The sequence below is a fragment of the Sarcophilus harrisii genome, chromosome 2, assembly GCF_902635505.1.
Source record: "Sarcophilus harrisii chromosome 2, mSarHar1.11, whole genome shotgun sequence".
Classification (NCBI taxonomy): Eukaryota; Metazoa; Chordata; class Mammalia; order Dasyuromorphia; family Dasyuridae; genus Sarcophilus; species Sarcophilus harrisii.
The window spans coordinates 406,706,970-406,728,792 of record NC_045427.1 but is presented as its reverse complement, the minus strand read 5'-3'; the positions used below and the strand labels follow the sequence as shown (position 1 = coordinate 406,728,792).

At 43.9% G+C, this 21,823-nt stretch overlaps 1 protein-coding gene across 2 annotated transcripts; it reads right to left on the bottom strand.

Annotated features, from left to right (window-relative positions):
• Nucleotides 1-17,186: 17,186 nt before the first annotated feature.
• Nucleotides 17,187-20,848, bottom strand: TLX3 (T cell leukemia homeobox 3). 2 transcript variants are annotated; one of them, XM_031953655.1, is made up of 3 exons: nucleotides 20,200-20,848; nucleotides 19,418-19,658; nucleotides 17,187-18,026 (listed from the first exon to the last, which is right to left on the bottom strand). In XM_031953655.1, the coding sequence occupies exons 1-3, from the start codon at nucleotides 20,756-20,758 to the stop codon at nucleotides 17,816-17,818; spliced, it is 1,011 nt and encodes a 336-aa protein (XP_031809515.1). In that variant the 5' UTR covers nucleotides 20,759-20,848; the 3' UTR covers nucleotides 17,187-17,815. The 2 variants fall into 2 exon arrangements, with proteins under 2 accessions (XP_031809515.1, XP_031809514.1); XM_031953654.1 differs by having other exon boundaries at nucleotides 19,418-19,661; nucleotides 20,200-20,847.
• Between the last annotated feature and the right edge of the window lie 975 nt (nucleotides 20,849-21,823).

Genomic DNA, 21,823 nt, shown 5'->3' with positions numbered 1-21,823 from the left:
GTGAGCTACTATTATTTTATTATCTACTTTGAAGGACTGTGATTAAATATTTGAACTATTATTACTTCTAAGTGGACTAATAATGTAATTTCAGGGAAGATTCCAATGCTGTTCCAAATCCTCCTCTGCCCTTTTGCTGAAATTCCACCAAGAACTTCAACTATTTAGGATAAGATTTTCATGCCTGTTAATCTGCAAATACTCTTGGAGAAACATTGTCTTAAATTATTGTCAGTCTCTTGTACTGAGTAGAAATGTAGTTTTAATAGAATTTTATTAGTGGTTTTATTAATTATTTTTGGTTAATAGTTTTTTAATACCAGTTTTAATAACACAGTAAGAGGAAGAGAAAGCCAGAAGATACTTGGGTGGATGAGTGGGGAGTCTTCAGGTTGGAAGCACCAAAGACAAAGATTGATTCTTACAATGTTGTTGGGCTAGCCCTACCTCCAGTGTCAGGCTTTTGCCTTGAGATATCATCCCTGGAAGTGTTTTCCTCCTGGTCCTTGATGTCCTAGAAGCTCTCCCTCCCCACAATGAGTGTCCTCCTCTGCTAGGCTTGGAGTAGTTAAAAGGGCAGGCTGTTCACTGGGTCCTCTTTCTCTCCCCTGAGATTGACCTGCATTTACTATGCTTTGTTGCAGTTGCCCCAAAGACTGAGCAAACATATTCCATGCTTAACATGTATCTAAATCCATTCATTCTTGGAAAAGCTATCAGTCGTGATAAGTAAGGGACATCCATTTTAATTATGGAAAGAGGCTTCCTTATCAATTATTTATTAAGTACAGAAAACAATATACACATAAAAAAGAAAAAAATTATTTTGTTCTGACAATTCATCTGTGCAAGGCTAAACTCCCACAGCATATAGACCTTTAACTCATTCTGTGGGATTTTGTGTAAATACTCTGTGTGTATATGTATATGTATATATGTGTATATATATATGTATGTATTTATAGGAGTGTATGGGTGTGGTGTGGGTGCATACAGAAAATTGTCTTAATTATTTTTTATCTCTATCAGACCTGTACACAGACCTGTACAGTTAGATCTTTAGTTAATATTCATTGTTTAATGAATATATTTAATTTAAAAGAAGAAATTTTAAAAATTAATATGTTTGCTGAGGGAACATAACATTTGAAAAGCAAAGAAAAATTACTTAAACAGCTGATTTGGTAATATGTATGAAAAAAATGTTAATCCTATTTTTAAAAACTAAATTCAATCTGATTTGTAGAACCAAATGAAATAAATTGGAGAACTGAGGGAATAATTTAGACTAAAAAGCAGCAATATCAACAAAAATTCTTCTGAAATATACAAATGATCTAGGTAAAAGGTTTGTTTTGGATTTGGATTATCCAGCATTTAATTCAAAGGATTTAGAGCTGGAAAGACCTAAGAGCTGTCTACTTCAGTGTCTTTACTTAATAGATGAGGTACCTTTGAATTAGAGATTTTAAGTGATTTATTCATGGTCACTCGGGAGTAAGTTTCATCTTCAAACACAGATATCCAACCCATTCCCATGTGAATTAACTTAATTTTGCATATATAGATAGTATTCCTGTCTTTCAAATGTGGTGTGTGTGTGTGTGTGTGTGTGTGTGTGTGTATGTGTGTGTGTGTGTGTGTGTAGGAGTCGGAGTGTTCATAGATGTCAGGGTCCCACAGTGCTTGGTTCTGAGATAACATCACTCATGATAGGAAATTCTTCCTGGATTACATCTTCCAGAAACCATGGTATGGGGACATCACTCAGCACTATGTACTTTAATTAGATAGAAGCAATTTCAGTTGAAAAAGAGGATGGCAGTCTCACAAGGTATATCAAGACATAGAATCACCATGGGTAAAGGCTTCATAGCTGAAAAAATGCGAATATAGATAGGGAAGATGTGGAAAGAGGAAGAGGTAGCCAGATCATACATAGCAAACATATAGTGTGGATCAGAATGGCAGAGATGAAGGAGACATCAGAGGCACAAAGAAATATTGCAAGAAGATTTTGTTAATAGATATTCCCAAAACTGCTGCAGAAAGAGAAATAACACCTAACATTTTCCCAGGTATATATTAATGTGTACTTTTGCTATGTTGTAGAGACAGAAGAGTTAACTGGGAGTCAGCTAGTATTCAAGAGATACTTTGGAAATGTCAACCATTTGTGAATGGGTGCCAAGAATATTTAGTATTTTATCTAATTCCTTGTTGTTTTGCCAGTGTGTTTTAATTAAATGTTTTTGAATATTTTACATTGAATAAACATGGCATTTAGATTGGTCTGGTCAGGGTAATATTGGTTGGGGCTCAGAGCTATGATTTAAAATAAATCTAAATACAAACAATACCATTAAATCGATCATGACAGAAATGGTGGTCCCATTAAGGGGATTTCAGGTTATACAAGCAACAATTAATTTCTCAATTTAGAAAATTCTAGGAAAATTTAAAGAAGTTTTCAAAGGGGAAAAATTAATCTAAAAGCAAGACAGATCTCAAGCCATCTCATTAAATTTAGATGAAACAATATCTTTCCCTTTATAGATATTACCAAGGATTTAGAGTATGGAGTATAGAACAAAGGTGAAAGAGTCAGAATGAACTTCTAAACTTCAAACCATATATCACTATGTCTGAAAGGAGAAAATAGCCTGCATAGTTCCTGGAATTTACCTGCAGTACCACATTCCCTTGTATTAGCTACAACAGTTCTCCACTCAGGTACTCAGATGAATTTTCCTCAATCTTATGTTTCATTGGATAGCAGCCTGTACCCACCTCCCTCCCTCCCTCCCTTCCTTCCTTCCTTCCTTCCTTCCTTCCTTCCTTCCTTCCTTCCTTCCTTCCTTCCTTCCTTCCTTCCTTCCTTCCATTCCTTCATTTAAAAAAAAATAAAAAGCAAGGAATAAAAATGTCCCTAACTCTTAAATGGAGCAAAAGTAAAAAAGAAAGCATTGTGGGTGGTTTTGGAAATGAGATCTTGCAACTCAAAAATGAAACTACAGCTGTGTGTGATATTTGTTGCAAGAAAAAGAATTCTATTCCATCATACAAAAAATATTGGATATTTTCAAAATTCTATACACACAAAACTGAGAAGGTAATATTGCTTCTTTTTACTTAATTCAGTATCATTAAACTGAGGATTTCAAAGCATTTCCCATCAAAAGGGGAGAAAAGACAGATGCAGACCTTCTATACACCCTAAACAGAAATTGTTTATAATATACAAAATATCAAGTTGAAAACTGACAACATTCATCCTCCACACAGCTACCAAATCCTTCCTCTGCAGAGCAGTCAAAATAATTTCTCCCTAGCATAGGTCTATCCCATGCCATTTCCCTGCTCAAAACTGTCAGCAACTTCCTATTATTTCCAAAATGAAATACATACTCTTCAGACTAGCATTTAAAGCTCTCTATAACCGGGCTTCAAATTACCTTCCCAATCATTTCATAATACTTCTCTTCAAGCATTACATTACAGTTAAACTGGACGTGCAAGGATAACTACTTCTAATAGCTAACATTTACACAGCACTTACTATATGTTAGGCACTGTACAAACATTATTTCAATTGAACCTCACCACAACTCTGGGAGATAGGTGCTATAATTATCTCCATTTTTCAGATGAAGCAAACTGAAGCAGGCAGAGGTTAGGTGACAGGGTCATACAATTAGTAAGCATCTAAGACCAGAATTGAATTCAGTTCTTTGTGACTCCAGGGCCAGGAGCCAGCATCCTTTGTCACATTGAAGCTTCTGCCCTGTGTCTCTCCCTCATCTCTTGCTTTTGAGCATTTGTTCTGACTTTTCCCCCTGCCTGGAATGTACTCTTCCCCCATAGGGGGAATACTTTCCCCCCATAGTTTGGCTTAGGTCCCCCTTCCTCGATGAACCACTCTTTCACCCAGTGCTCTCTCCTTCCTCACAAGAATCTGTTTGCATGTTTTATCTTCCCAGCAGAACGTAAGTTTCCTGAGAGCAAGAATTCTTTTCTCTGTATCCTCAACGACCAGGCAGCAATAAGTTTCCTACAAATAGTTTGTATTTAATAAATAGTTTATTGAATTGGATTGGATTGGATTGGATTCAGAAAATGATATGGACAGTTCTATGTGATGTTTGGCCTTATATAGGCAAGGTTAAGCACAGTGTATAACATGTAATAGGCACTTAATAAATGCTTGTTGACAATTAACTAAGGTTTTTTAATCTTTTATTTGTACCTTTGACTGCATGTTTTCTGAGATGTAGAAAGACAGAGCATTGAAATCTCTCATATTTTCCTGGATATTTTTGTTTCCTTGGAGATTACAGATTATGCTCCCTCAGAACTTCTGAAAATGGCCCTTCAGTATAATAAAGTATACTTTTTTCCCCAAGAGAAAGACACATAGTAGGTCTGTCCATTCCTTATTTTCCAATATTTTCAAAGACTTTTGATGGAAGGTATCCAAGGGGTGGAGTATTTCAAATATGTTTTACATGATCACATGTGGAGGAAAAAAATCCAGTTTTGCCCCGTGTTTGTGGTTTTGCTTTTAATGGTCTCACAATTTAGTTTCAAAAACAGGCAAAAGTAATGGGACCACTAAAGAAAGAATATGGTCAGGGAAAGTCAGTTGTCCCAAGTAGCATTTGAAATGACACAGTCAGGACTCCAAACAAAGCCCTCCCTGAATGCTTCCTTCTTTCCAAGATACCCAGCTCCCTCCCTTCTGCATAAGCTTTCTTCCAATTTTCCATTCTTAGTATAGATTCATTCAATTGAATCCCCCCCCCCAAAAAAAAAAAAAAACTTCAAGAAGAAGATCCACAAATTCAAACATACAGTTGTAAAAAAAACAACAATTTCAAAGGAATATACATACAGAGGCTGCAAAAAGCTGTTTGGTCTATGCTATTTTATATATATATATATTTGCTGAAAAATTAAGCCTGAAGCCTTTAAGATCTTTTTTGTTAGAACTTTCTAACTGTATCATAAATCTTTTATTAACATTTGGTATTATACTAATTAAAACTGTTCTCTGTATGTATTATTAATTTCTCTAGCACTTCTTGCTGGGGTGATGTTTTTAGCTGGCTAAGCAGAATGCACCACAGTAAATAAGGAGAAACTCATTTCCAGACAATTAGGCTTGCAGAAAAATAAGTCTGTTAATGGAAGGCATGATGATTACAAATTTTACCTAAATAAACAGGGTATCTTAATGGTAACTCTTCAAGCTAAGTAAACAGATTGGTGTGATAATGTCCTAAGCAATACTTAAGTGTAACGGTTTAATAAATTGGTAAATTACTCATTTCATCTTAGAACAAAATGGTAATACTGTAGTAATAACCTAGTATATATTCTGTAAATATGAAGCATTATCACTTTCGCTCTGCAGAAATCATCACAGTGATATGTCAGCATTGATCTAAAACTGCAGCATTTTATCTCAAGTTTATTACCCATTTTTGAGAATCGCTGAGATTTTCAGAGCATAATAGCAATAAAAGAAGAATTTAAAAAGCGCTTAAATGTGCATAAGTTAATCAGAGGTATCCTCGGGGGGAAAAGGAAATTTGGTAAAACATGAATTATAAGCATCATTTAAACTTACTTTGGACACTAGAGATAATAAATGGCACCATAATTTAGAAATAGCTTTTAACATCAATGACTGTAAGTACCACTTTACTGTTCATAAGAATTGCAAAGCAATGGTGCTGAGGCCAATTTTATTAGCCATTTTTTTCTTTATAAAAGCAATCCAACCATTTCCACCACTGAGTAGACAGGAACAAGAGTTACGTGCTAATATGCAAAATGCATTTAAGTTTTTTGAAATAGAGAATAATAAATTGTACCAAAAGATGCTGCCTGGAGACAAATGAATGATCATTTAAAGAGAATAAGGCTTTCTCAGAGTTTACATATTTGGGGAAACTTGATAAAAAAAAAACCCAACAAATTGTTCATACATTTTCCCATTTGCACTAGAATGCTTCTGTGCTTTCAAATCAGGAGCATGAGGCTGTAAATTGTAACGATTGTGAGATGCTGCAACAAGAATATATATATTTTTTCTTGCAAATTGCCACCATTGACAAATCATTTCTAAACTATATGAAGTATATGATCAAGTTGTCTTCTAGAATCTTACTGCAACCAATGACTTAGGCCCCCAAACCTTAGGAAATGCCATAAAATAGTTAAGTTTGTGGGCAGGTGGCTAATTTAGAGGCGGAGGAGAGAAGGGGAGAGGGAAATTCATAAAAGAAATGGATTTTGTAGTCAGAAGATGTGAGTTCAAATCTTGACACTGCCTTTTACTGCTTATGTGACCATATGCCAATAATTTAATTTTTGGGAGGGGGCCTGTTTTCTCATCTCTAGGAGGGTTGTTCTTTCTAGCTCTAAATCTAGGACATTTTGATCAATCAATCCTCAATATTTAATCAATACTTACTCAATACTGTAATATGTAGTGAATTTTGGGGAGGGGGAGAGAGAGAAAAAAAAAGAGGAGAAAAATACTTCTTGGCCTTGAGAAATTTACATACTATTTAGTTAAGGGTTGGGGGTAGATAAAAGATAAAGTTCATAAATAAGAAAATAGTCTATGGTGTCAATTCAAGGATATTGTTCAGAATTTAATTACAAGATTCAAGAACTCAGGTTTTAATTGCTATTTGATTGAAATATATAATTTGCTCTTTTATTTTGAGGTACAGTTGTAGCAAAATCTAGTTGGAGGTTTTTGCAGATACAATTTTTATCTTCCTCCATCTCAAAAATTTTTTTAAAATAAACTTTTAAAATAGCCTTGGTTATCCACGATTATCTTCTTTACTGATCCAAGAAATTAAGTTGACATAGACTAGGATCATTTTATGGAGGAAACCTCCAGTATAACTACAATCAGTTCAAGTCCTGTAACAAATCATGGCAGCAAAAATCATGAAATGTTCACTTACTTGAGATGGGTAGGAAATTGTGAAGGACTATGTAGTAGTTTCTATTTTGACTAATTATTCTTGCTAACTAGATTCTAAGCTATTTTCTATGCTGCTAAAGGTTTAAAGTGTTGTCAGTATCTTCTAAAACTAATGCTCCAGTTGTCCTGTCTAAATGTGCCTCTATACTCCAAGATTTTGGGTTGGAGTGAGAAGATAGATCCATGTTCTTTTCTGAGATCCAGTAAATCTGAAAATTGTTACCTCCCTGCTATCTCCTCATGAGGAGGATATCGTGAATCCTCCCAATAGAGATAATTTGTTCTCTTTTGAGAGGCAAAGATGATACCTTCCTCAAGTTCCTGCTAATCTGGTTGTATACTGTTTGTTTTTTAATAAGCAGAAAAGATGGAATTCATTGGACATGTCTTTCCATTCAGGCAGTGTGCATTAAAGTTTTCAAGTGTAGAAGAAAATTGTTATTCTCAGTACTTTAAAAATCACTGGTGAATTTATATCAATTATATAAAGATCCTATCGTACTCAAGGCAGCATGCTATATATTTTTTGTAATACCTTTCTTCCAAAGAACCTATGCACTAATCATTGATTCCATAGAACATCATCATCGAACATCATCATACATGTAATACTCTGCTTCTTAGCTTATGGCTAATAAGTAGGTGGTCCCTCAACCCCTATGTTTCTGAAGAGAAATAAGTACCCATGGTCCATTTTAACATTGTCCAAAAGATAAAGGATAAGCTATGGTAGCAATAAGCATAAAAATACAACCCAGGGACAGTGTTTTGTAGTTTATATCTCAAGTTACTTTGGACACTGCATTTAAATTCTTTCTGAAGAGTACATGAATACGGAATGCAGGAAGCTACTTGGCTAAATAACTGGGAATTCCTCCGGGAAACGTTTCCCATCTCAGAATGGCCAAATGAGGTTAGTAGACCAACTACTCATGGTTATGAGGCAGTTGACCCAGAGAGCATGTGGCCTTAGAGTGATGATCACACAGGGGTTTGGGGTTGGGGACCATGGCAGAGAGAGCTGAGTCAGCCCTGCTCTTTCCACTCACTGCCTGGAATACTGGAATATCTTAGAGTTTAATTTTCCTAAGTCTGTAAAGGCTAAGGAACAATAGATCCAGGAAAATTCAGCCATATGGAGCAGATTCTATCTTAGCTTCCAGGTACATGGCTAAAAATCAGTGAGCAATTTCTTAGCAAACTGGGCTGATTAAATGGTTAGGGACCAGACGATGCTTGTTGGATGTCTGGTCACATTGGTGACTTCTTTACTTCTGGATGCTTTCATGGATTGGCTTTAATGCATTCAGTAAGTTCTATTATCTGCAGTCTGTTGAGAGGCAGCATGATTGTTAAAGAGTGGATTTAGCAAGACCTGATTTCAAGTCCATCCTGTGGCATCTGCTGCCTTTGTGAGCCTGGGAGAGTCATTTTTCTGCTCTATCCCCTAGGCTACTCTAAGACCATTATGTTGATTTAACAACTGCCAATATGAATTGATAGAAAGAATTCACTACACCAATGAAATCATAGGTTTGAACCGCCCCCAAATAGCTTGCCATTTAGTAAATGTCAACACTGTTTTGCACCTTCTTTTTCTATTCTGACCAGTCTCAAAGTTGATAAAAAAAGAAAAAAAAAAGCCCAAATGACAAATGTGGAAGGGAGTAGAAATGGGGTGGAGAAAGGTCATATTAATGCAATGTTGGTGGACCTGTGAACTGGTTCAACTCTTCAGAAAAATCAATGTAGAACTACATGTCAAATTTTATTAAATTACCACTCTTAGATATAACCAAAAGAAATAAAAGAAAGAGGGAAAGGCTCCATACGCATAATATTATTTATAGTAGCTTTTTTTTTGTACAGGCAAAGAACTAAAACTTGATGAAGTCCCTATCAAGAAGAAAATAGCTGAACAAATTATAGCATATGAATATGATGGAATACTCTTGTGCTGTAAAAAATGATGAAGGAGACAGTGTCAGAGAAAACTGGGAAGATTTGTATAAATTGATGCAGAATGAAGAAGCAGAGCAAGGAGAACATTTTATATGGTAACAACGATATCATAAAGATAACTTCAAAGAGGAAGAACTCCAATCAATGCAGTGACTATGACTCCAGAGGACTCAGAGTGAAAAATGCTACCCACCTCTTGACAGAAAGATGATAGACTCAGTACAAATTGTGACAGGTTTTATTTTTTAAATTTGATCAATTGGGGAATTTATTTAGCTTGACTATGAGTTTTAGTTTTCTTTCCTTTTTGAGGATGGAGTGAAATTGCAAGGGAGAGGAGAAAGAAATGTGTTAAATGTTTAAAAAATACTGCTCAGCCCCTGTTTTCTTGCAGTTGTCCTTTTCATGTGTCTGTAATAGTAGCTATTTGTTTCATGAATGGCACTAGATCTTGTCATTAGGTCAGGTCTTGGTATTAGGGAAAGAAAAAGAGTTTGATTATCTTTCTTTAGTACGTTCTGCTTCAGTATTAGCTCCATTCAGTTGTGTGTCTCTTCTGGAGAGAGTGGTTCCTAAGATGGGTCATGGGAGGAGACTAAGAGCCATTGAGCTCCTTTAGAAACTGGAGGGAGGGGGATAGCTATGAAGGGAGAATTGGAGATTACAGATCTATCAATAAGACAATTAGTTTGATCATTTCAATACTGCATTTTGAAAATGAAAGCCATAAAACTTTGACAGCCCGTAATGTATCTGCAGAAGGTCTAAAGACCTTTTAAGGAAATCAAAATTCTCACTTTCCATTTAAGAATTTGAGTTGTTATTGTTTTTAAATTCAGATGGGAATCTCAAGGAAGTTACAGTATAAACATCTCTAACAAGAACTTAGCACAAAGAAACTTCTCCAGTCTAGAAATCTCTAGGATAGATGTGTGTGTGTGTGTGTGTGTGTGTGTGTGTGTGTGTGTGTGTGTGATTTATTTTTCAGATACCCAACCACCCAATTCCTGCTCTTTTCATTTACAGCTTCTACAAACATTTTTCTCCACTCACCCCCACAGGCCTCCATCAGTCTTTGCAAAAGGCAGTTAAATTTACCCTTAATAACTGCTAGGCAGTACCGTTATAATCCCTAGTCTCTCGAAGCAGCAGAGGAAGCAATTCTCAAGGTTCTTCTCTTCAGAGATTCTGAGATTAAGAAACGATTTTGGCCCAGAGTTTAAAGTCAATGGAAGACATTTAGGTTTATTCCCAGCTATTATAAATATATAAATTCAGAGACTGTTACAACTCTCATCCTCTTTTATAGGTGAGAAAATTGAGATCCAGAGAGTTTAAGTTACCTGCCTGATGTCACACAGCTAATTAATGACAAGATTGAGACTAGAAAGAAACTATTAAGTCGTCCGCATCCCCAGCCCAGCGCATTCTGTATCGCAAATTTATCGGACAACGACTTCATGGAGTGGGAAGGGACCTCAGACATCATAGGATTGCAGGATTGGAGCTGAATTGTGCCTAAGAGGCCATCTTGTTTCACCCAGTTTTAAAATGAAGAAATCAAAGCTCAGAGATTGAACTAATTGGTTGAAGTAAGATCAAACATGTAACAAGTAAGTGGTGGATTGAGCTAAATAGGAACCCAGATCTTTTACCTCCAGATCCAGTATTCTTGTCCAGCTGCCCCAGGATACATACATATAGACATAAATGCAGTGTGTTCCTTATTGCCCAGCTAATTTTATTTATTTATTTATTTTGTCAGTGTCCGAGTGAGAAAGTATTTCTGCCTTTGTCTTAGACAGGTAGCTATCTATAGATGTTAACAATTGCCCTTGGGAGGCGGGCTGGGGTGGGCTGGGGTAGGAGGGTAAGAATCTGAGCTGCATAACTCCAGGCTAAGGACGCCCGCACTCCACACTTTCAATTCCAGTATTCTACTCCTGACATACCGGCTTGCTAGAACCTAACTCATTTATTTCCTATTTTCTGATTCTGATGAGATTCTAGGAAGCCCTTAGTTCAAATTCCTCGGGGTTTAATGAGACGATAAATTCCCCTATTTTGCTGAAAAAAATATTTTTTTAATGGAAAAAAAAAAAACCAACCCCACTAACTAAGCGACGTCTGCCCTGTTGTCTTTAACAAAGCCTGAAAGATGTAAAAGGCAAAAAAGCCAGGGTGTAGCATTACAAACTTCCCCAAAACGAAACGGTTCATCGAGAAATCCTATGTTCATTTCTACATGGAGAAGCAGTCACCGGACATATTACGTGCCCGGCAGCTTGGGGAAGGGTATGTTCAAGAGGACATTAACAGTTTTCGTTTGTGGTTAAATTTGCCAACTGGCGATGCCTTTACGGAAAGTTTATATGCAAATTCCTTGATTTATTTTCTCTTTCTTTCTTTCTTTCTTTCTTTCTTTCTTTCTTTCTTTCTTTCTTTCTTTCTTTCTTTCTTTCTTTCTTTCTTTCTTTCTTTCTTTCTTTCTTTCTTTCTTTCTTTCTTTTTCTTTTTTTTGGAGAAGAACTGAAATCTGAAGACCCTCGGTGATTGTTTTCTCTGTAATGATTACTTCCATCGTGCTTTTCTAGCGGTTAGCACTCCAGCAGATTTTAATTTACTAAAGGAGCCAGCGAAGTGACTCGAGGAGAACCACTTTTGCCCTCTAATATTGCACCCACTTCTCCTGGTCCTTCAGTTCTTCCTTCCGAAGTCATCCCAAAGGCTCTTTGGCTTCTTTTTTTGAAGCCCCAAATCAGAGTCACGTGGCGCACCCAACTAGGGGTACGGCGGGTGAGGAGAGTTAACTTGTTTCTCTAGCACCGACCTTGTTGGGGTCCAGCGCTGTTCAAAAGAGGCAAAATCTTCGAAGCTTTTTTCCGCCCCCGAAAATAACTGTGTGATAACGAATTGCCCGTATTCCCAAACAATGACTCGGAGGAAGAGCAACTGAAAACTTCTCTGCTAGGAAATTAAAAACAAAAACAAACAAAAAAGCAAACTTAGAGAACTCGACCCTCCAGGGGTGCTTTCGGGAGCTCCGGAGTGAACACGTTGGAGCCAGACTGAGCCAAGGAGCTAGGAGGCACAGTTAACTCCGCACGTGCGGCTGGTGCATCCAGGCCCACCTGCCTAGGGAACAGTCAGTTAATGTCCGTCTAGGTGCTCCGGGTTAAAGCGAGAAGTCGAGGTAAATGTCCCCACGGAAGGTACTCGGCTGATCTGGGGAATCGAGCCCCCTCTCTTTTGTGTTCTCGGGGTCGGAGAAAATCTATAGACCAAAGCTAAGTCCTTTCCACAAGCTCAACCCATACCGGACTCAGGAGCCGTCTCCAGATCTCTGTAGTTCCTCACTACCAACTGGCTTGAAGCAAGTGGGCTCACGGCGACTTTTACCTTCGCGCCCCCAGTTCCGCAACCGCCCGGACTGGGGTCGCACACGGTTAAGAGTCCAAAGCAGCATCCCAGGGGACTTGGGCCTCTCAGCGCCCAGGAACAAGTGGGGCTTTGAAAAACTCGTCCATCTTTTCTTTGCCTCAGCTTTCTTATCTGTAAAATGGGGGTGGCCTTAGGGGAGTAGAGAAACTTCATTAAGAAACTCAATGGGAAGAAGGGATAGGAGAACAGGGAACAGACTAGGCAGGGAGGTTCAATACTACCTCTCTCCCCTTACCCAAAATTTCGAATTCTTTCTCCTTTCTATCACCACCCCCATAATAACTACAAGAAACACAAATAAACACCACCAAAGCTTTAAACTGGCTTTCCTTACAGTTCGCATTGTACATGGGTGGAGTGGTAAACTGATCGGTTACTCAGTAGGTCACTCGCTGATGGCGTGACCTTACTGATCTTTTCATGGGAAGATTCTCGGGAGAACGCTCATATGGGACCTTTGTGAACACCTTCATCTGAACTCCTTCTTCCAGGGAGCCCAGGCCCAACTGCAAAATACAAGAAGGATTTATAGACTCCTTGGAGTTTTCCAGGGAGAAAGGCATAGGAGTTTGGGATGAGGAGGGGGCTGGTAACTGAGGACTGCCACTGGCTGACACGCTTCCATTTGCCTGGTCACACTCCTAATTTCAAGCAGATCTCGTCCAGGTGTCTTTTACTATGCTGTGTCTAGTTCCCTTTCCTGTAAATGCAGGTTTGGGAAGCTCTGTCTCTGTCTCTGTCTATCTGTCTCTGTCTATCTGTCTCTGTCTCTCTCTGTCTCTCTCTGTCTCTCTCTCTCTCTCTCTGTCTCTCTCTCTCTCTCTCTCTCTCTCTCTCTCTCTCTCTCTCTCTCTCTCTCTCTCTCTCTGTGTGTGTGTGTGTGTGTGTGTGTATCCTGGGGCATATCACGGGATATACTAGCCAGGAAAAACACTCATAGGTTATGGATTAGGTTCTCCAAAATCTGTGTGGGAAAAGAAGCTCATCCCTTAAAATATACCTTCACCATTTCCCTTCCTGAGTCGCTACCACTCCCTCCCTTCCAAAACATACACACACATTCCCTCTACCAATTTGTGCAAGGGGAATACAGCAAGGAAGACCATCTTTGATTATATCCAAGGATTGGATAAATGAATCCCCCACTTTTCCCCAAGCAAATCACTCCTCGGTTCTTTCCCGGCCCTTAGGAGCACCCTAGAGCACACTGGGGTGGAGTGGGGGGAAGAAGGGCCTAGAAATTCTCGGTAGGGACAAGGGTTTTGCCTCCTTCTCCCTTTTGCTCTGGGAAGCGACGCCTAATTCCGAGAACCTTCCCTAATCTAAGCTGCGGCTGTAGTTGCCCAGCGCTTCTCAGCTTTATTACATATCCCATTGGGGGCTGTCAGATCTCAGAAGCTGAAGGATTGCGAATTCAGGGAGGGCAGGCGCAGCTCTCTTTTCCCCCGAAGCGTCACCACTCCCGGAATAATTGCAACGAGTTTGTGGGTAGGGGGTGGTAGTAGCGCTTGGGAAGTGATGGAGAACCGGTTCCATCCAGTTCAGTGAAGTGCCAAACGTCAGGGAAGCGAGCGGCAGATACCATCCTTTTTTCACCAGCTGACATCAGAGTCCTTAATTGTATCCCCGAATCTCAACACCACTCTTGATTCTCCTCGAATCATTGCAATCAGGAAATCTTTCTCCCTGCCTCCTCACTCTCCCACCACCAAATGTTTCCTCCCTAGCGACAGACCCCTCTCCGCGCTTCCTCTCCTCCCACTTTCTACAAGTATTTCGGAAAATCCGCTTTCAGGGAGGCTCCCCGTGAGGGTGTAGTCCTTCCGTTATTACAAATCGATATAGCCTCTGCTCAAGAGTTTTTTGCTCCGGCTAATTTAGAGTTGGGGGAGGGGGAGGCAAGAAATTAGAACTGGAATGAAGGAGATTGAAGCATACAACTCCATCCCTATTTCCCGCCTGAGGCGGAACCCTATCAGTGAAGGAAAGGGTAGGAAGTGTCTCGACCTCGGAATGTCCTGGTTCCTAGAAGAAGCGGGTGACTTCTGGGGACCCCAACCTCGGGTAGGCCCCCGGACTGACCCTGAGATACAGTTGCCCCACTTCACATTAGCTTGATTTCGTTCCCTGATGATTCCAGAAACAGCCATCGTAGTTCTTAGTAAAGGGGAATAAGTGGGATGAACCCCATACAGCTCAGAGAAAATGGGAAGTTAGAAAACAATCTCAACTAAACGACGGATAAAATACGAAGCCCTCAATACTACCCTCCCCACACTGAATTCAACTGGACCCTAAAATACGATCTCAGTAAGACGACCCGCCCCGGAGACCGGGGACTCAGTTGCCTTCCTTCTCCGAGGCAGAAGGGTGAGGCCTTGGGATCTTGTTGTGAACTGGGGGAGGTCTACGAGAAAGTTCTCGTTTTAAGATGTTAATGATAAACCCCCCTGCACATTTCCGTGGTTTTCTTTCTAGAGCGTGATTTTTATTTTCCTTTAAAGCGCGTCTTTAAGCGGAGCTCTAGAAAGTCGGCGGAGATTGGTTGAGGGTGGAGCAACACGCTACGTCCCTCAGGGGCGTTGGTCGGTCCTCGGGTGCTTTAGGGTTTGTGTTCTTTGGGATCCCGTGGATTTCAGATACCAGGCCGGAAGAGGGTGTGGAAAAGGAGGGATCCACTTCATTCGGTCTTCTCTCTGGGATGCTCAGAGAGACACGTCCCACATAGGCTCAGAGTGCGAATGTTGAAAGAAGGCCGCACCGATTTCCCGCATCTAACGAAAGTCAAGTCTCCGAAGAATACCGGACCAAAGCCAAGCGCGGAGTATTCGGGAAATAGGGAGCTGGGTTTTTCGAGGAGAAAGGTTGAGAAAGTGGGAGGCACCAACAGAGAACCCAGTAGGGGGTTGACACCTGGCCAGCGTCTGCAGGAGAGACCATTTGAGGGACAGTAGCGCTGAAACCCCAGGAAAAAAGAGAAAAAAATAAGAAGGGGCGCAGGGAGAAGAGAGAAGGAAAAGAGGAAAAAAGTGGAAAAAAAGTGAAAGGGGAACAAGAAGAAGGGGGTTCCTGAGACCTAGGCCATCGACGCGTATTGTTAATCACTGAGAAAGTATCCAACACAAAACAGCAATAGCTAGTTAACCGACGCTAATTCTGGTTCACCCAGCTTCTGAAAGAGACACTTCGCCTTCTGTGTGCTCAGGGAAAACAAACAGACAAAAATCCTAAGTTACGGTGACTGGAGCAGAAGTCTAGCAACTCCCCCAACCTGTTTTGAGAAGGTGCAGATGCTGAGACGTCCTCCTGAAAGCTCCAAGTGCAAGAAAAAGGTCATTCTGGAGGGTTTTTGGATTCCCCATGTTTCTCCTCTGCCTTCCTTAATGTGTCCGAAATCTTTGGGACTATGGTAACGCAACCATACGCCTAACATCCATCCACATTCGAAGTTCTTGACGAAGATCAACCGCTTTAAGATACTGGGAGGCGCAACCGATATTTTTACGTTAAACAATGTCCACGGCCTGATCCTCCCCAACCGACCCGACAGGGGGAAGAAGAAAAAAGGGAAAGGGAGGGATTGAGAAAGTAGAGAACGCTTGTTTTCTCCTGCCATCCTCGTGTTGACTCCTGGAAGCAGAGGACAAAGGCCAGAGAGGCACTGACCCCTCCCAGCCAAAGACTGGTAAAGGAGGAAAGCCGCTAGATTTTTTGATCTCTCTCTCTCTCCCCTTTTCCCTGAGCCCTCTCCACCCTTCCCCAGACTTGGTCACTTTTTAGGGATAGACTGGCACAAGAGAGTTTGTGAGGTTGAGGCAGAAGATTCTTGCTACTCCTAATCGGAGACAGAGTGGCTGAGGTGGGCCTTAACACCCAGAACTGATCAGCTTGGTCGCTTTAACCAACGTTTACAGAAGCATCTTCCATTAACTATACTCTTTCTCAGCTATCCAATTCAGCGGTCCCATCCCACTCTCTAAGGCGCACTCAAGATCTCAAGATGCTGAGAAAGGAGGAAAGATAACCAGTGATTACCGGATGGGGAAATTTTCCGAAGAACAGCTCCAGGGACTCTCACCCTTAAGTGCTGATCACATCGGAGCCAGAGTGTAGACTTCCATGTGCAAAGCCGCTTCTTCCTTGGAAATCCAGATCCAAATCTAACAATTTCTTGCCTTTCGGCCTAGGGTCCACAAGTGAGAGATCAACACCTATCTAGAGCTAGAATATAAACTTCCTACACCATCCCTTCCTTCCCTAGTGGTCGGCTTTACTCCCTATGGTTCGGCTTCAGAGTTCAGGCCTGCCCGCAGATTCCTGCACTGTCGAGTCTCTTTCCCAAAATTTCTCCTAGGCTTCTTTCTCTTTCTAGTAGTCTCTGAGAGTATCAAGGACTCTCCAGCCTCTGACCCCAACCAAGCTTGAGCTCAAAAGAGGGAGATGGTGTCACTGGACACTCACTGACCTGGGGAACGATCCTCCAGGAGGGGTGCGGTGGCGGCTCCAGAAGCGAGCTCACGTCAGTCCCCGAGTCCTCCCGGGATCCGAGCTCTAAACCGAACGTTCTAGTCCCCGGGGAGGCTGAAATATAAGAAACTGGCCCAAGAGCCCTTGGGCAGCTGGAATCTTCTGCCTTCACCACTATTCCCCCCACCCCAGTCCCCAAGCCAGGAGGGTAACAAAACTGGAAAACTGAACGACAGAAAAAGAAAAGGAAACAAAAAAAATAAAATGAAGTAAAATTAAATAGCTAAATTTTATTAAATAAAATTAATTAAATAAAATGGACGAAAATTCAATAAAATAACGGAATAAAAGCAAAGGGCTCTGCCCCCTTTATCTCCCCAAATCTGGGGTCGTTTGGCCTGCCATCTCTCCCAACACGGCTTTCCTCCCATCCCGCCCCAGCTCTTCCCGCCTCCCGGGGGAAGCAGACTCGGGGCGCCGATTCCTAAAGAAAACTTTTATTTACACGTTTGGGCAAAAGTACAAAGTATTATACAGGCGCCCCGCCCGGGGGGAACGGGGCAGGTGAAACCTAAGGCGCTTTGTCGGGCCCGGGGCATGGGCGAGGGCTGGGAGCCGGCAGAGGGAAGGGAAGGAAGGCCCGAATTGTGCTGCTGCGCGGAGCCCTCGCTCGTCCCGGGCCCTGCGGGGCGAGCGCGGCCGCGGGCGGAGCGGGCTGAGCCGGGTGGCGCGGTCCCAGATGCCCTGCGGCTTGCCGGCTTCTTTGGGAGGGCGGCAGCCCGTGCCTCTCATCCCGTCCCCTGCCCGCTCTCCCCCCACGCTGGCCCGACCCGGCCCGGCCCAGCCCGGCTGGGAGACCGCGGTTGTGGGCCCGTCCCTAGCCCCGAGGCTCGGGCCCGGGCCGGAAGCGCTCTCGGGGTGTGGCGGTCCGGCCGCGGCTCAGACCAGCGAGGTGACGGCGGGAACCTTGGTGCCTTCTTCCTCCCAGGGCTGCAGGTTCTGCAGCGCAAACAGCGACGAGTTGTGCAGACAGAGCGGGTCCGGCTGGATGGAGTCATTGAGGCTCTTTTGGAAGGCGTCATGCTGGAGCTGCAGCATCAGCCGGCTTGCTTGCTGCCTCTCCGCCTCTCTCTCCTCTGCAGTCTGCCGCCTGCACGGGGTAGGGGAAAGAGGGGGACACACCCGCAAGGACTTACTTCCTTTCCTGGCCTCAGCCAGAGGAGAAACCCTATGCCTTTCCGCAACCCCTACCCCGCAGCTCTTCCTCACCCCGGAGTCTTCTTTCCCTTAATCCCGAGATCACGATTTTAAAAATTTCTCCGGGACCGGTTATGGCCAAGAGCTGGGGACCAGACATCCAGCAGCTCTTTGGAGAAGACCCCACTGACTTCCGTGGCTCCTAGATTAAGGAGGAAGGCGGGACTGGGCTGGATGAGCACTGGAGGTGGGGTCGGGTAGTAGGATCAGGCAGGTCCCAGGAACCTGCCTGGTCCCAGAAAGCAAAATCAAAAAGGAGCCACAAAAACTCGTCCCAGGAAAACGGATTCTACCCATCCGGGCCTCCTAGACCCCACCGAGAAGTCTCTACCCCTCCCCCAACTTCTGCTCCCCTCTTTGGTTTTGTCGGTAGATTTTTCGATGCTGTTGCTTTCTACGAGGGAGGATACTCCGCTAAGCTGCGGGTGCTTCGTTATTGATATTTAGATAACAAAGATAGTTTCGATTCTGTAATAAGAACAATTAGAAAATGGTCTGTTGCCTTTAAGAACACAACTATGTTTTGAGGGAGATGTCCCTCCCTCGTTGCCTCTTAGAATCCTCTCTTGTTACTGATTTGTCCTTCAATCCATTTTCCTGAAACCCTTTTCACCCAAATCAGAGAGCCCTCTCAACCCATGCAGGTAAAATGCTCTGGGAAATGGGTAAAAGAACCGAAATGGGGCAAAGAGGCTGGATAAAATCATACTAGGGAGAAGGAAATGGAGAGAGGAAAGGAAGGGGGAGAGAGAGAGAGGGAGAGAGGGAGAGAGAGAGAGAGAGAGAGAGAGAGAGAGAGAGAACGAAAACAAAAACAAAAACCTCACTTCCAAAATGAGAACATAAAGAGAAGATTAGGAAAAATAGGGAAACAAAAAACAGAAGCATGGAGAAGAAAGAAGAAACAAGGAACCGGGAGATGAACCAGAACAAGAAAAATAACTGTACAAAAACGAGAGCGGGAATCCTAGAGATGGACCGAGGTGGAGAGAAGGAAAGCGGTGGGAAGAAACATTTGGAGAGGAGAGAATGTAAAAAATTCAGAATGACTAGGAGGAGGAATAAGAAGGGGGAAAAAGGCAGGAAGAAAAAGAGGAATAAAGGCCGTGCAAGGTGATAGGGAGCAAGAGCTTACAGTTGTCGTACAGACACAGAGGTAGAAACGGGCCGGGAGAGATAAGGAGCCAGAGAGACAGAGAGGAGGGAGACGGAAGGCAGGCGGGAGGAAGAAGTGAAAAAGGCCAGAGTCTAGGACCGGCTCCAGGCCGAGCTGACTTCTCTCACCGCCACTTGGTCCTCCTGTTTTGGAACCAGGTCTTGACCTGCGCGTCGGTCATCTTGAGGGATTTGGCGAGCGCCGCCCTCTCGGCAGAGGCCAGGTACTTCTGGCGATGGAAACGTTTTTCTAGTTCGCAGATCTGCACCCGAGAGAAAGATGTGCGGGGCTTCTTCCTTTTCGGGGGCGTCCGGTTCTGATATGGGTGTCCGATTCTTCGAGTTACGGTGAAGGGAGTGAGCGCGGCCGCTGCTATGGAGATAGATGGTACTTGTTGGAGCCCAGGCCCAGGCCACTTTTCGCTGATTGGGCTTACCCTGATCGAGAACAGGAGCAGGGGGACTCCCTGGGATCCCTGGCCGGGCCCAGGCTCACGCTCCCCTCCAGATGCAAACCACTTATTTATTTCATTTGATTTCGTTTGTTCCCACGACTCAGGGGCCCGACAAGGACCAGAGACAACCCTCCTCTCCACCACCTCCCGCAACCCCGCCCCCGTCTAACTCTCCAAGAGCCCCGATCCCCCACCCCACCCCGACGCCGCGGGGGTCTCCAGGGGCTCAGGGCTCGGAGGCCTCTCCAATTCTCGTTATTCCGAGATTTTTTCCCAAGGAAACGATTTGGGCTGGCGGCCTGCGAGGTGAGCGGTCTGGGGACGGAACCAAAGGCAAGAAGCACAGAGGCCCTGACCTTGGGAACACACCCATCACCTGGCTGGGGAGCGAAGCGGTGGAAGGGCCCCGGGAGCGATGGGGCGCGGCGCAGAGCCGCGCCGCTAGCGATGGCTCACCTGTGAAACGATCTTTCACAAAGCGACGGCTGCTTTCCATCCAGGGAAAGTTGAGTCCGCCCAGGCTTGGCACAGCGGGCACCGCGGGCATGGCGGGCAGCGCACTGGGCAGTGGCGGCGGCACGGCCCCCGGGAGCGGCCTGTGCGCCGGAACTCGTATCACCCCGGCCGGTGCCAGGCTGAGGTTGACACTGTAAGATCCCGCGTCCTCAAAGGGTGCGCCAAGGCCGGCGAAGGAGGCCGGCAGCGACGGGTACGTGGCGCCCGGCCGGCTCCCAGGTCCCCCCAGGTAGCTGGCGCCGTCGGGGCCCCTGGGGGCGGGCGCGCTGTCCTGGTCCGGGCTGTTGAGAATCTGGTCTATGCCGAAGCTGATGGGCTCGTGAGGATGTGGGGTCTGCGCGCTGGCGGGCGCCTCCATCCTGGGCGGGCGGGCGGGCTGGGCTGGGCTGGGCGGGGAGGCGGCTGGGTCCCCGTTACGGCGCAGCCATGAAGGGCCCGGCGCCTCTCCTCGCACTGAAACTTTGCCAAGAGTGCGCGGGCCCGACAGGCTCTGTGTCATCTTTCTTGAACCGAACCTGGAGTTTCCGCTGCTAATTTCTCTCTCGCCACTGCCATTGGCTGGGAGCAACAAGCCTCTCTCTTCTCATTGGCTCCTGGGTTTCAATAAAGGGCTAATTCATGGAAATAGGAGCTTAGGGACTGTTCCAAGGTGACATCATTTTAACAAACGAACAATAGGTCAAATTTATTAGCCGGGATAATGGGCGGCGGATATTAGCGCGCTCGAGCATCAGCCTTGAAACTCGAAATCTAACGAAGCTGCAATTAGGAGGCGCTCCCAGTTCCATCTCGGGCCCGGGGCCACAAATGTCTGCAGCTTCAGGCCTGACTTCTTAATATCTTTTTTTTTTTTTTTCTAGTTTTCTATTTTTACCCGTTTGCGCAAAAAAGCCACTAACCAACCTGTAAAAACAATCCCCCCAAAACAAACAAACAAACAAACAAAAACCAGAATTCCTCAAAAGCAAAATCTGGATTCTCACAAGAGTCAGGAGACTATTCCTACTGGAGGTGAAGGGAAAACCAGGTGCGCAGGGCCCCAAGGCTCTACAAGATTCCGCACTTTTTTTCCCTCCCCGCGGATCCCGGCCCAGACAACTAGATCTACGGACAAGTGTAGGAGCGCGGCGGAAAGCTTATTTCTTTTAGAGGGGATGCTGGAATACTCAGTCTGTGCACGGCTCCAGGACACTTGTCCTCCCATCCCGCTGACCCCGCTGGCCCGGTCTCCACGTAGGATGAGTTCTCTCAGGCTCCGAATGGTTGTTCTATGCTCGCTTTCCCTGCAGAGAAGAACTGTGGAGGACAGAGAACGAGTAAGTGGGGAACAGGAGCGTGAAGAGAGGAGGGAGAGAGACTGTGTTCCGGAGCTGCGAGCCGCCGCGCAGTCAGTGCGCCTGGACCCGCGTGGGATGAATTCTGTCCAGAGTTTCGGCCGCAGCCCGCGCAGTGAGTTTGGAGACGCTCCCTGGCGTTGGAGCGGGACCAAAGGCGCTAACAATTCAATCAGGTCCAGACGCATTTACTTAGTCCGGGGTTATAAAGGGAAATGAAAACGGGGAAG